The 15324-nt window shown below is 43.8% G+C and overlaps 1 protein-coding gene across 1 annotated transcript in view; it reads left to right on the top strand.

Annotated features, from left to right (window-relative positions):
- The window catches only part of FUZ (fuzzy planar cell polarity protein), a 118554-nt gene that overhangs the window by 13717 nt on the left and 89513 nt on the right, over positions 1-15324 (top strand). Inside the window, exons 2-4 of the mRNA XM_086930143.1 lie at positions 9404-9525; positions 11112-11196; positions 15025-15093. Of these exons, the coding sequence (XP_086786269.1) occupies positions 9404-9525; positions 11112-11196; positions 15025-15093 (276 nt within the window). The remainder of the gene's footprint in view (positions 1-9403; positions 9526-11111; positions 11197-15024; positions 15094-15324) is intronic.

Below are 15324 nucleotides of genomic sequence, written 5' to 3'. Positions count from 1 at the left end.
CCAAACAACCCTTATTGATGATTAAGTGAAAGACAACTGTTATTGAAAGCTAACCTAGTGGTAGCTATGGAGAGCAGCCTTCAGGCTAAGTCTCGAAGGAATGTAAAGCAGCTTGTTTTACCGGATCAGAACCTGCTGAGTGACCAAATGAAAGGAGAACCACACAAGGAATATATAAAATATATGTACTTATTACTCAACACTCTCTACTAACCTCTTTATGAGATTAGAGAACAAAGCACATAATATAAAATGACTAGTACTACAGTAAATCGCACAATACACAGCAGGCCATATACTAAGAAAGTGGTATAACAACCACAACTTGACTTGACACAGTGCCTAGAGCACGTAGAATCACTGGGACCCCAAGGAACCACCCATGGTAGTGACACAGGGGACCCACGGAGGACTGGTGCAGTGTGAGAACACAGGGGCGAGCTCCGTACAACTCTATGGGAAAGTAGCGGTTGGAATTTTAAAGATTAAGGACCCTTCGGAGAGGACTTTGAGCAAAACCTTTCAAACATAGAAGGTTTTAAGGCCAGCACCCTTGTGAGCACCGAAGTTCTCGTGTTACCTAACCCAGGGAAGCCGGGTGCATAGGTGTCAAGTGATGTCGGGATCTTCGTCGATTTCAATGGCGTGATGCTGAAAAGTGTTGCTGCAGTGAAGAGGAAAGCTTTCCGGTTTGATCCAAGCCTGGATCGGAGATGAGAAGAACCTGAAAGCAGATGGGACAGAGTCTGGGTCACTTCAGAGTGACCAGGGGCTCTGATGACGAATGCCCACCAATGTCGGGTGCTTCAGGTGAGGTGACGCGATGCTTGACTCTGCAGCCACGGGGACCAGGAGATGTCGAGGACAACCAAAGTCCAGAGGTGAGCTGTCCTACGAAGGATGTCGAGTGCTGGGTAGGGGGGTCAGTGTTCGAATGGAACACCAACAAGCCTTGGCAACTGCAACCCACGCTGTCAGAGGTAATCGGCTCCGGTGAGAACCAGCAAGGTCCTGGGGACTCTCCAAGCAATGGAGAGTCAGGGCACGTCTGGAGCAACCAGTTAAGCACACGGAAAGTCAAAGTTACCTTCACAGGGACCCATAGGCCAAAGGACCATGGATCGCGAAGGGACCTCAAGAGGAATCGCAAAATACCAGCCCACTGAACACTCGTGGAGTGTAGGCCGGAAACTTTCGGTGGAAACACTGCTTGGGTTCAGTACTACAAGTAGCCCAAAGCACAGCCTCAGGTCGCCGAAAAGCATATGCTGCTGCAAAAGTACACCGTGCCTAGGGGTTCGGGTTGCACGGTCCCCACGAGGGACTCGGGCCTCAGTATAGCTGAGAGCGCAGCTCAATCTCAGAGACCACGGGAACCCACCTCCTGTGTTGCAGAAGTCTTCTGAGCCCTCAGTAGCTTCGGAGATGCAAACCGGTCAGATGCTTTTCGGTGCCTGCTCAGCAGGGAAGTAACTCCTTTACTGCAAGGGAGATTTTTCAGCCGTCCAGCATTGTGCAGATCGTCGAATTACCTGGTTTCTGTAGCAGAGTTTAGCCAGGTAAAATCTAAAGTCCTGTAGTCAGGGGTTCCGACTTTATACCCAAGGAAGGGATAGGACAAACTCTTGGGAGCCACCTATGGGAGGGTAAGGACAGAGGGGTGGCTACACCCATGTCCTTTGTCCAGTTTTGCGCCAGAGCAGGAGCAAATGGCTCCGCACCCGGTTTAAGCTGGATTGTGCACAGGGACACCAAATGTGCCCCCAGTGCAGACATCAAAGCACTCTGAGAGTGCACCCACCCAGTCCCAGTACACTAAAGCCTGTCTGGGAGGTGGTTACACCTCCCTGTGACAGGAACCCTATTGTCAAGCCTTCCCTTGCTGGAGTTTCGTCCAGCAGCAGGAAGGCAGACTCGTCTGTGGCTGGCAGCATCCGTCTTGTGATGCCAGGGTCGAGAAAGCTGGTACCGGGTGTACCGGTGTTGTAATATTTCTCCCTCTAAGAGGGTGTAATCATACCTCGCCGGCCTTTTGCTGGCTGGAGGGATGATTCCAAGGTGTTTGACACCAAACTCGACATGTGTCTAAGCAGCCGTTTTAAAGTTAGCATTTAGCGTGAGGTTATAATGCACTTAAGAGTATATGGTTGGCTGCATCACAGAACAACCCCAGAGAATAGGTTCCGAAGGCTGCAGAGGGGCTCTGTTCATGCATGAGCACCTCTCACATAAAACCCGGCACCCTGCCTTCAGGATTGATAAGGCCTGCCATAGGGGTGACCGATAGGTTTATATGTGCAGTGATGTAAGGTAGATATAGTAGACCTGTATCTAAGTAAGGGGTGCATGCACCACCTTACACAAGCTGCAGTAGCAGGCCTGTGATGTCAGTTTGAGTGGTCTCTCAGGGGTGGCACAATACATGCTGCAGCCCCTGGGAGGCCTCTGGGGTACCTATGCCCTAGGTACATAGTATACCATATACTATGGACTTATGAGGGTACCCCAGAATCCAATCTGGAGTGTACCTAAAGTACATGCAATCAATTTAGAGAGAAAGCCGCTAGTGTGGGGAACTGGATAGCGGGATCCCAGCCAGTCTGAGTCAACAACAGTGAAACATCAGCAAAAAGTGGAGGGAACTATAAGAAGCAGACCCTACTCTCCTACTTATGTTGCCTGGAGATCCTGCTGTGTCAGGTTTATGTGCGTGCCCAAAAGATAATTATGCTCCCCAACACTGGAAAGTTGGGTCAGGTTCCTGCCTTCGTGAATTTTGAGGCTCCCGGTATGTACATACATAGAACTTGGTCTGAAAAGGCAAAAGGTGAATTAACTGGCAGATATGGTGCAGACTGGAAATCATCTGACCCTGCAAATGTTCTAAAACGATCTTTGAATGTCACCTTTGGGAAGCTTAAGCACAGTGTCTCTTTAAGTATTTATTGCTCCACCATATTATTCAAAGATAGTTTGTATCCACAGATGAAGAAATAACCTACCCCATGCATAAATAGGTCTAGCACTCTATTCATTGGTGCTCTTACTCCTGTTTAAAATATTGCTTTCCTCCTCTGATCTCATTGAAGAAGAAGCACTTGCCCTTGCTGAAAAAGAACAACCCAGTGCTTTGGCCAGCTTGTCCAAGGTTCTTGCTGTGTATCGTGGGTTTGCTGATGTCTTTGACAAACCAGCAATATACACTGTGATTCTTCATGCATAATATGGCTGTGACGCAGGTATCCCAACCATGGTGTGATATGCTTAGACTGGGTCTATTCTGTCTCCGAAACTGAGAAGGATGTTTTAAATTAATGAGTGGGATACTCCAAAACAAATATATGATCTTCATACTGTGCCCACTCTCTGAAAGCTGCTTACCTTACATGGAGCACTTTATCATCATACATCATTCCCCCCTCTCTAACTCTACATTATGAACCCTTACTGTCCTCATGGAAACATGTACCTCTTTCTTTGATCTTGACTCCATCCTTTACGTAGCTCCAACTTGGAGCCCATCATAGTATTTCAACTTTAAACTTGATGTTCTGAAATGGGGGAAGTTGTGGCATTTCTTTTTTTGTGTGATCACCTGCTCTCCAACTTTCACTCTCATGTCACACACTAAACCACTAGATCTCTCATTAATTCCCATTGCGTCTAATCTCATTCCTTCCTGTTCGGACTACTCTCTGATTCACATATCTGTCTAAATTCTGCCACCCACCACCATATTTAATACTCTGTGCATGCCCAAGCAAAATATCCAAGTGGCAAATTCAAAAACTATCCTCAAAGAGTCTCGCAGTACTTGTGCTTTTGAACTGAATCCCCCCTCTCCTCTTGTTCACTTACCATCAAGTATACCAACTACCTTCCTTTAGTGCTATCCCACTCTCCGTTGCAATTTGCCTTCTGCCACTTACAGGTGTCTCCAACAGTATCCCTTCCACTCACCACATCCTTCTGTATGAACCACTCTGCAGTGCTGTTGATGATCTTTCCTGCTTCCCGGATAGCTTTGGAAAAGCTATAGAATTGCTCCCTTTCTACTAATCACTATTTTTCTCTCTGCTGGTGTCCTCTCATTTTCTCTGTCTCCCAAAGCAGTCAGCGTACCTCAGGGGTCTGTCCTTGGACCGCTACAGTTCTCCTTTACACTACATATACTGGGGAATTTCTATTTTTCTTTGTCGTTTCATCATCATCATGCTGAAGACACTGAAATAATGTCCGGATTCCCGACTATCATGCCGTAGCTGCAATCCAAATTTTCCAAATGCATCACAGCCATCGGACATTGGATGCGTTCTGATCTCTCATGCTAAAGTTCTCAAAACCTAAAAGAAAGTTTCTCTCCAAGTGTCAGCACCCTTTCCTTCTGGAAAAGGATGCTTTCTGATCTAAGTCATAGTATTGTTATCACTTGACTATATCTCACAGACTACTCTCATATGTGAATCTAGTCTGCAGTTTGTACTCTGTACATATCTCTATATTGAGTATTGATGTCATCTTGTTTGGGTAAAGTGCTTTGTTGTCTGTGATGTGGTCCGTGCTATAGAAAACCTCGAATAAATGTACTTCCTTGATCCAAGTATTGGACTCTCCATACCCTTCTCGTCTCTTTTCCTCTTGACATCCTCCCACTACGCCAGATATGAGGGTACATGTTATGTACAGTATGAATCCTGCACTGCCTCCACCACACCCTCTTGTTTAACATGAAAAATCCATCAGCCTCTCCCTTTGGAAATGGACAGCTCGAGAAACGACGTAGTCTTTAACAAATTGGGCTTCCGTAATAGCTTGCTGATGAAACATCCCAAACATACATTTAAAAATATACATATGACCACAAGAAGCTTTTTTAACCTGCCACCGACACAGCCACCTTGTTGTGCAGACAGCTAATCGGTAGCTTTCTGCTAAGACCAGGCCACATACAAGCTACTCGCCCTACTGCCTGAACCCGAGCAGGCTCCGACACACCTTCGCTTCCCCAATGGGCGACAAAACGGTATTGGTTGGCCAGTTTGCTCCATTCAGAGGTCTGGATGAGTTCCCTCAAAGATCTGATTCTTCCAGCTTTTTGGACTAACTCTGTGGATGCCTCCACCACACTATGTTTGAGACACTCACCTTTAATGTAAATATGTAAATAACTCTCCTGCCAGCGGATTTTCCTCCTGTGTAATGTGTTTTATTAGAAGTATCACCATCAGTGCTATAATGTTATTAATGTATAAATTCAGTCCTGTATAGTTTGCCCACCACATGTATGTATTTTATATTTTTACTTGTTATTAAAATGTTTTCTCTAAACCACCTAACAATGCAGCGAGTAGTAGAGCAAGTTAATAAAAAACGATTGGCAACAGCCATGCTACAACTGATAGCAAGAGCTGTTTCAATAGTGCTTTGAATTTAAAGCAAAAAAGAGGAAGATCGTACTACCAAACAAAGGTGACTCCATTACCAAGGAGTTAGGAGCTCAAAAGAATGAAATCAGAATGAGGCACAAGGAGGACTCGGTTTAGACATCAGTCATAAGGAAGCAGAGCATAGAGAATCACAAGGAACATAAGATGAGCTCAAGGAGGATTCGCAGGGTGCCAAATAAGAATAGCATTTAAAAACAAAACCTATAAAGTGGGAGCGCCATCCGCTGGCGCGCGCCTCATTCTGTATGTGCATGCCTGCATGGCTACTCGTGCGCGCACACCCCGAGAGACGTGGGCGATATTTTATTCATTCTCTTATTTCAAGATTCAGATGCCACTTAGAGCCGCAAGTAAAACATGAATTGGGTAAACGCTTTTTTTTTTAATGGAGCAGTCTGGCTGCAAGTGGAAGCTGTCAGACCCCTGAAAAAAATGAACACAAAAATGTGTATCAGGAGGGGTGATGAGCAACAGTAACCAATGGGAGGAGACCGAATTGTGGAGAGGGACGAGTGGAAGCAGAGGAAAAGGGGCAGAGGGAGCAATGGAGGAGCTTGAGGTGGAGGGAGAAAAAAACAACCCAGAAGGCAAAAGAATGAACGAGCTGGAGGTGTGACTAAAAAGGAGCAGCACGGAGAGCACCAGAGGTGGTTGGCGGGTGGGTTTTTGTGGGAGGGGAAGCAGCACACGGGGCAGTGAGCAAGAAACATATGCGCTCTAATGAAGTGCTCAAAGAAAATGAAAAATGAGTTCCTGATTGCGAGCAGTGGAAGTCGTGCTATCAAATCGATGATAAAGAAGATATGCTTAAGGGGAGGGACAAATACAAGCAGAAGATGATAAACTATAGAATGAGGTCCTAGCAAATGGGAGGGACAAGTATCCAACCCATGGTAAGCAATGGGATGGCTCTAAACCCACTGTAATTCTTTTGATCTGTGGTCCACAAGAAGTCCTTTGACAACAGAGAGCTAAAAGCTGCGTGTAGGTGAGACCTAAAAAGAAGACACACACCAGCATTCTGAATGGACTGTAGTGTAAGTGCTAAATATTTGGCAAGCCCACGTACACAGATGAACGATAACCGAAATGGGGAAAAAATCTGCATTTCCAGCAGTAATTTATAGGCTGATAATGGAAGACGTTTGATTTTACCTTTCGTTTTGAAATACAAACAAGATTTTACATTAGTGGCTATCTGTAGTGCAAAGGCCAAGTAGGACGTGAACTGTGAGTTTCGCGTAGGGGAATAATAAAGAATAGAAATAGGCGTGTACGCTACTCTTGGGTGCAGGTTGATTACCAATAAGGGATACTCACAAATAAATACAAGGGGAATCTGCATAATGTCTTAATAGTACTTTCTGTTTTGCCTGATGGGGACATCCATTGGCATCATCTGTGACAGTTTTGATTTATTGGGTCTCTTTTGTGCAATGCTGCTGCATTACCCCCTCCCGCACCATCCTTCTGTACCATGCTTCCTCTAATGCATCTGCTAGTTGTACTCTGAGCTCTCTGTTGCTGCTGATATCAGCTCCTGATGCACTGGACTCTAGCCATGCCCAATCCTGCTAATGCACTCTGATTACCTACTGTATGCCATGCGGAGGACACAAAACTCCTCTGCACCATGCCACTGTTGATGTGCAGTGGGTAATATCCGGGTCACCTCTGGGTTCCTTAAACAACCATTGTGCCATGCCATTTGCTTCTGATACACTATTTCCCTTCACACCCCTCGGTGTCAAAGCCTCGAGCCCTCAAATGCCATGGTGATTCTGTGGGTATTTATGCCATGATAGTGCTGTGGTTCCCTTTGTGTCATCAAAAAGAGAGAAGACACCACAAGTTCCAGGGAACAGGGTGCTATGGACAACAGGAATAAAGAGGATCCCTGGAAAGCACAATTCATTCACTCCTTCATACTAGAAGTAATCACTGGTCATGAACTAATTTATACCATTCACAGACTTATTTTTATTTAAAAAAACATAAATAGATAAAACACAATGCATTACATAATACATTTTATCATTAAAAACAAGGAGAATAACATTCCATACAGTAAATAAAAAACAAAATTGCAAATTAATTCATCAATGTCTACACATAAGTCAACACAAAGAGTAACACATTTGAAGATGTCAACAAATCCTAACCACATTAATCACAATTGAATCTAAGGAAAATAATGCCGCTCATGTGAATCTAAACTGAAACCCCCAAGAGTCACAAGCAACCGTTTTTGGTACTAATTATTAGATTCATGAAGCCCTTTTGATGTTTTTAGAACAAATCTCGTTTTTGACTTTTGATTTTATACCAGAGATTTACTGGGCTTGAATTCTATAGACAGGAGAAAAAAGCGTCGACGCGTTTCGGTGTCTCTGCCTGTGGATATCGGCACACCTTCCTCAGGACAAAATCGAAGTCCCTTGGGGTTATAATCATGTATCCTTCCTGTATACAAGAAAAGGATTGGTTCAATGCATTTTAAGGACATTTCTATTTAAGAAAGAAGAGCATTTCTAAGATCTTCAAATGTGTTACTCTTTGTGTTGACTTATGTGTAGACATTGATGAATTAATTTGCAATTTTGTTTTTTATTTACTGTATGGAATGTTATTCTCCTTGTTTTTAATGATAAAATTTATTATGTAATGCATTGTGTTTTATCTATTTATGTTTTTTTAAATAAAAATAAGTCTGTGAACGGTATAAATTAGTTCATGACCAGTGATTACTTCTAGTATGAAGGAGTGAATGAATTGTGCATTCCAGGGATCCTCTTTATTCCTGTTGTCCCTTTGTGTCATTCCAGTGCTCTCCGTCCACTTTGTGGCATACTGCCACTGATATCCCACAATTTTTTATGCCCTGACCCCTTCTGGGCCATGATGTTCCTGCATGGTGCTTGTCATGCCCTGACATCTTTGCTGTGCCTCTACTGGTACCCAACCATTTCTTCTCTGTCACTACTGAGCCAATGCATTTCCTCTATGCTGTGCCAATACCACTACTGATTAGAGGTGGCGAGCCAACAAATTATTAGGGCAACCCGAGCCAAGAGTCTGGCTTGGCTCTTGGAGCCTATACACAAACTGAGCCCTGAAATTTTTTGCCATGTAAATTATACAACAAAACATCTCGTGAAACATGATAAAGTCTCTTCAAAATGTATTTAAAAAGTGCATTTCTTTAACATATGTAAGCATTGACATTAATACATCATGTTTTAACACTGCGCTCATTAAGAGGGATAGTTGTTAAACATGAACTCAGATCCATGCCTGCCCACCACCCTGGCGATGGTGCCATTAGTGAAATATGAGGCAAGACAGCTGTCATGTGAACTTTGTATTTTACCCAGATTCTTAAAGCTAGAGCAATATTTAAATAACATCACATAACTTGGTTAAACGTAGAAGCTGTGATTAATCCAGGCTTTCTGGTTTCACTTTGTAAATCAGCCACCAAATGGGTTATTTGTCTCTCTATTTTACCACAAATAATAATGCTTTGTTCTCCTCTTTTAGTGCATGTGGGTAAAGCGAGGGTGGCGGGCAGAAACCATTTAAAATGTCAGCACTTTATGGGCTTAATGTTCCAATGGGACCTCAAGCTGAGCCAGAGCCAGACTTCCGGTTCAAGCCTTGCTTGATCTTTGAGCGGCTCGCCCACTTCTACTGTAGATGCCTTGTCCGCTTTATGCTTTGCTAATGCTCTGGGATGACCCTTGCGCAATGACATTGCTAATGCCCTGGGCCTACTTTGTACCATACAGTTGCAGATGCCCGAGACCAATGTGTGCCTAAACTGTCTCTGTCTAATGTCATTGTTGATGCCATGCACTGTCTGTGGCTTGGCATTGGTGATGCTCTGCTTCTAATTCTTCTCAGTTCTATGCTGACTTGTGGGGCTGTGTTCATAACAATCGGCTCTTGGTCCACAGCTCCCCTTCTCAGTCATTGGTGCCTTAAATGGCGTGCACATGTTCGGTAATAACCAGGAGGTCCTGCTGACGGCCACCAGCACTGAGAACACCAGGGTGGTATGGAAGTCTTTCCACGAGAGGTGAGTGTGTGAGCGGGTTCCGTTCAATCCCTTATTCCAATCTAGCTTTTAGAATCCCCACCTAGTCTGCTGTTCAGTGCTAGCCTAGTGTCCATCCCACCCTGCTTCCTCCTCAGCTAGTTGTCTTCAAGCACTGCCCTGTTCATCATGGTTCATCTCTCTCCTGCACTGCTCTCTCCTACCTGCTCCCTTCTAGGCTTCTCCTTTCCAGCTCTGTGCTCTAAGGCTCTGCCCTCAGTTGCACTTTTTACAGTAGGCCATTGTGTGCTGGCCTTCTTTAGAGTGCTGCATTCTGGGTAGTACTGCTCAACACTGCTCCCTCCTGGCCATTCCAGGGATCTCCATCCTGGGCTGCTCTCTTACCCAGCTACCACGTGTGCTTCTCCCCCCGGTACTTGCAAACCCCCAACCCCCCCCCCACCTCCCCACCCCCTGTGCTGCTCTACTCCAGACCTTCTCCCTTCTGGGGCTGTGGCTCTCAAGCACTGCACTAGTTTATCATGTTCAGCGTCTTCTGTACAGTTCCCTTCAAGGCTGCTCCCCTCCAGCTGTGCCCCCTGTTGGCCTGCTTTCTTCCATTGCTCCCTCTTGTAGTGTTCTCTAACTTGTTGCCTCCTCTGCAGCTGTGCTGTTCTCGTTCACCATTGAAGGCCAGTGATCCATCAGCTCTGCTTCCTCCCGGGATATCCACCTCGGGGTGGTGGCCATAGAGCACTGTGGTCTTCCAGAGAGCGCCATCCTGTACTGCTCAATGAATGACTTCTTGCTCCTGCAGTACTCCTTCCTTGGCTCCTTCCAGCACTGCCCCCTCCTGGCTGCTTCCTCCTTTAGGGGTTGCTGTCAGACTGCTCTGCCTGCACAGCTCCCTCGTGTGCTGCTGAGCTTTGATATTGCTTACCTCCATGCACCAGGGTGACCCCTACCACCGTTCACCATGTGCTGATCCTTCACTGCTATCAGTCCTCCATTGATTCCTCCTGGCATGTTCCCATATGCGCCTCCACGTGTGCTGATCCCCGCTTTCACACTGCGTAGCTTTCTGCGCTGGGGTTGCCGTCTCCCATTGCTCCTTCCTCAGATGTAGCTCTGGTGCTGCTCGTCTCACACACATCTTAACTCCCTGCACTGCTCTGTCCCACTACTCTTGTGCCCTCTGGCATGTTCTCTTTCAGAAGTATTTTACTGAATACATGACAATCCAAAAGGGATATATTATTTAAATAAGTAGAATTTACTTTGTTAAAGCATGCTAAAGATTTTCATTAAGAATAGCCGAAATGAAGCTCTATGATTAGGTTTAAGTAATGACCTCTTAAAAGTAAGAGCCTCCAAGTAGCGGGAGTCTGGGAGCACGGCAGGTGAGGCTTCTACCGGTCCAGCCATGAGCCTGGGGGCTTCAGTGAAGCTCCCTCTTCCCTCTGTAAAGCTCCCCGTGCCACCAAGCATGAAAGCTGGTTCCTTTGCATGGACTGTCCACTCCCGAGCAAGGCGTGGACAGGGACAGACTTGGAGCATCCAAGCCAGTCATCCCACTACAGCCACTATTGTAAAAGACCTATGCTGTGTTTTTCCTTTCATCTTTGCAGCATCAACCTGATTGTGATGTCATCAGAGGTAGACTCCAGTGATCTGTACCTGAATCGACTGCTGGACAATGTCTTCCACGCAATGGTAAGTGCTCTTTATCCGTGCAGTACTCTATTGACTTCCAACAACAAAGGTGAGTTGCATCTTTCAGCTGGTTGGATGCCAAGGCTTTTGTGATTTGCAGTTGAGGACAGTGAATAGTTTCTTCAGCATTTGTGGGTGCTGCAGCAATGAAGACTGTGTGACTGTGTGTTAAATTCAGTAAAATAAAGATGAAGGGTCCTTGTTGTAATGTACATGTAGTATATTTATTCTTGAGATTAGATAGAAGGTACAGCATTCAGGTAGGAATGTAATATGGTAAGAAACCCCACCTGGAGCAGATAACTTCCTGCTCAGCCTCCAGGTAACTGATAAATCCCTTGAACAGCAACAGGTAGAATCCTGGATGACATCACAGAGACATCACATAGACAAGCAGACACCAACACTAAGAAAGGACAAAGAGAGAGGAAGAGCAGGATATAACACACCTCCCTCCTTTAATTGAAAAAATGGATAAGATGAAACAGAAGATGGCAGAAGCAGAAAGGCAGAAGAAAGAAAGAACATATATGCACTGGAAAAAAGATGTAATATCAAAGGGGCGAAGGTACAAAGGTTGTACAAGCAACGTAAGCTAACAAAAGAATGTAAGCTTAAACTAAATGAATACTTAACATCTCAATACAAATGAGCAAAGGTACAGTATGGCTCAGTACCGTAGATAGAAAATGAAATATCAACTCCTCAAATTCGAATATTTTCGATTCATCTAAAATTAAGCAAAATATAAATGAGCCCAACTCCTCAAAGTAAACACATGAACTCCTCTAAACATAGAGCACAGTAAAAGTGGTTCATGACAAAACGGCTCTTCACAGAAAATGCACAACTTCTCTATCAATAGAATAAAACTGCTCTAAAATAAAGCACAATAACAATGAGCTCAACTTCTCAAAGTAAATACATGAACTCCTCTAAACATAGAGCACAGTAAAAGCGGTTCATGACAAAACGGCTCTTCACAGAAAATGCACAACTTCTCTATCAGTAGAATAAAACTGAGCCCATGCAGCTCCTCACAGTAAGTAACAGAAAATCACCAATAAAACTGAGCCCTGCGGCTCCTGACAGTAAATAGATGAACTCCTCTAACCATAGAGCACTATAAGTGGTTCATCTGAAATGACAATAAAATTGAGCCCCTATGGCTTCTAATAGCAAGCACGTGAACACCTCTAACAATAGAGCACTATAAAGTGGTTCATAACAGAAATAAACATCAAAATTGAGCATCACTCTATCTCATCATCACTAAGAATGAAAACAAACTGGAGCACCTCAACATAGTTGAGCACATAAATGACCCCAATAAGCATAACGTCTACAAATCATCACCAAAATGAAAGCAAATGAGCACCTCAACAAAGGTTGAGCACAAACGGGGCTCCATTAAAGTAAGCAATAATAGAATCAATTATTTCAAAATGTATCACTTGCAAAACCACACAGAAAAGAACATGTAACAGCATACATACATAACCTAGAAACAGAATTCTAAGCATTGAGCATATAAATCGATATTTAGCACACCACAGTACTTAGAAGAAATGCACTCAAGGGTAAATTACAGCGTAAACTACACATTGCATAAATTAGGAAATATGCAAAATTGGTCACAACATCTTAAACATAACAAATCAAAATAATAAAAGTAGTCCCCGTTGTCATTTGGATGAAGGGAGACACAAACAGCTCTGTAGAAATCTCTGTGGGAAAATGTAAAGAAAATCAAACAGTACCTTGTTGGAGAACACCCTTTTTTTCAAGGAAAATCAATCAATCAATCAATAAATAAATAAATAAATAAATCATGAACCAGCAAACTCCGGTGAGCGATCTCTCACCCGGGTTGTAGATCCAAACATAGTGTAATGTCAGAAGTTAATGGTGTGCAGATCAAGTTCCAATTCTCAAAGTCAGGAATGTAGACCGACTCCCAAATGGTGTAGAGTCAAGCGCTGGCATGTGAATTCCAGCACAGTTTGCAGAGTATGCTCAGGACGTGGTTGGCAGAAATAGGCTTCAGGTCTCAGCGTAGGCCACACGGTAAGCCAAATAACAAAGTAAAATAGCCGTCTCTTCACTCAAACTGCTAATGCACAACCTCCAAGATACCGAAACATGGAGTTCACACAGATTGATGCAGGCAGACTTTAATTTTAATTGCAGGTTGTAACGGTCCCAGTAAGTAGCGCTTTTGTAAACAGGAGACCTGTAAACAGCAGGTTGGCACAAGTTGCGCAGGCAACAAACTGAAGTCACAAAGTGAGCTGACAATCTTTTAAACAGCAGATTTAAACAGGAGGTTGCAGAAGTAGCACAGGCACACCTAGGACAGACAGCAGCAGTAACGTTACTCACGTAAAAGGCTGACTCATTAGATGAAAACAGGGAGTCCTTTAAGTTTGCTCTAGTGCCAGATGATATAGTAGTAGTATTACTTCAGCAAAGGATATTCCAATGCTCTGGGTTGAGGCTGTCGGTTGGATTCAGACACCGGTGGGGTACCCAGAAGCAGGAAAGTAACTTTAAACGTTTTTCTTCTTGTCTTTGGTTGCAATGATGTCCTTTTTAAATTCAATGAAGTCCTTTTTCTTTTAAATGGGTCCTTTTTTACCTCGTCGCCAGTGTTAAATTCAGTAAAATAAAGATGAAGGGTCCTTGTTGTAATGTACATGTAGTATATTTATTCTTGAGATTAGATAGAAGGTACAGCATTCAGGTAGGAATGTAATATGGTAAGAAACCCCACCTGGAGCAGATAACTTCCTGCTCAGCCTCCAGGTAACTGATAAATCCCTTGAACAGCAACAGGTAGAATCCTGGATGACATCACAGAGACATCACATAGACAAGCAGACACCAACACTAAGAAAGGACAAAGAGAGAGGAAGAGCAGGATATAACACTGTGGCTGTTTCAGACGTTGGCTGTGGACAGTAGAACTCCACTTGCTGAAGGGGGTGTTGTTGAAGGAAGGCAGATCCTCCCTGCTGACATTTTAGGCCATTTGTGTTTAGCAGCTGTTTTATGGAATCAGGTGCTGCCAATGTATTTTATAAACAATCCATCCACTTTCTTAAGATCCTTCCTTGTAGGTTTTCCAATGCTCCCAAAGATGTGATGTAGATTCTGCAGATGATCTGCACTAATCTACCTTCTCTTGGACATTTGCATATCCAATGACCGCTGTAATTTCTCTGCTTCACAGTTGTTTCACAGAGGTCTGACATTTTATGTATTTTCTTTAAAGGGAGTCAAAATCTCCCAATCCTTCTTTGACATGAGTAATCGATGTCAATCGGACGAACATTGTCTGAACCATACTAGACTACAGAAGTAGTCCTTCTCACCTTCATCTCTTCATTACCTTTGTACACCTCAATAGTTATGAGGGCTGTTTATTCATCTCTTCCTTCGACAAATAACAATCCCTTGAACACGGGTACACTGCCTGTCAATCAAATGGCTGTAGATGTAAAAGCGTACTTAATTTCAATTACATCTACCTAATTTTAAATGCTAAAGACGCTGCCCTGCTTCCCCAGATATTATGGATCAACACTGTCTCCGCTAGGAATCAATGTATACAAATGCGATTTTGACTGATAGATGTCCAAAGTGACATTATTAACCCTGATGCATGTGACCTTTGCTGAGGAGGTGTAACTCTGGTGGGTTACAACGAGACATTACCAGTGCTAGTTTTCCCTGCTTGATTAGTGATGAACGACATTGGCAACAGTGTTATTATGTTTATAGATATTGTCGGCATGACTCACTTGTGATTGGTTTGTCCTCTTGCAGGTGCTGGTGGTCGGCTTGGACGAACTGGTGAACATTAAAAATGTGGAACGGCTGAAGAAAGATTTAAGGGTATATTTTACATTTATATATTAGCACTTTTGTCTAGTGTGAGCCATCTCCTGATAGTGGATGGCTCCATTTCGCAGACACAATTGTCCAGTCCTGTGATTTCCTTTTACGAAAAATAGCGTTTTGGGAGATGTGTTTCCTGTTCTTGTCAACCAAACAAATTGGACTAACACACAGAGAATTAGTGATTTAAATAATAATGCCAAGGGATGGCAACTTTTATTCCAGATG

This window comes from Lissotriton vulgaris, chromosome 7 (assembly GCF_964263255.1).
Source record: "Lissotriton vulgaris chromosome 7, aLisVul1.2, whole genome shotgun sequence".
Classification (NCBI taxonomy): Eukaryota; Metazoa; Chordata; class Amphibia; order Caudata; family Salamandridae; genus Lissotriton; species Lissotriton vulgaris.
The sequence above is the reverse complement of the archived record's forward strand: the minus strand, read 5'-3'. Positions and strand labels throughout refer to the sequence as shown.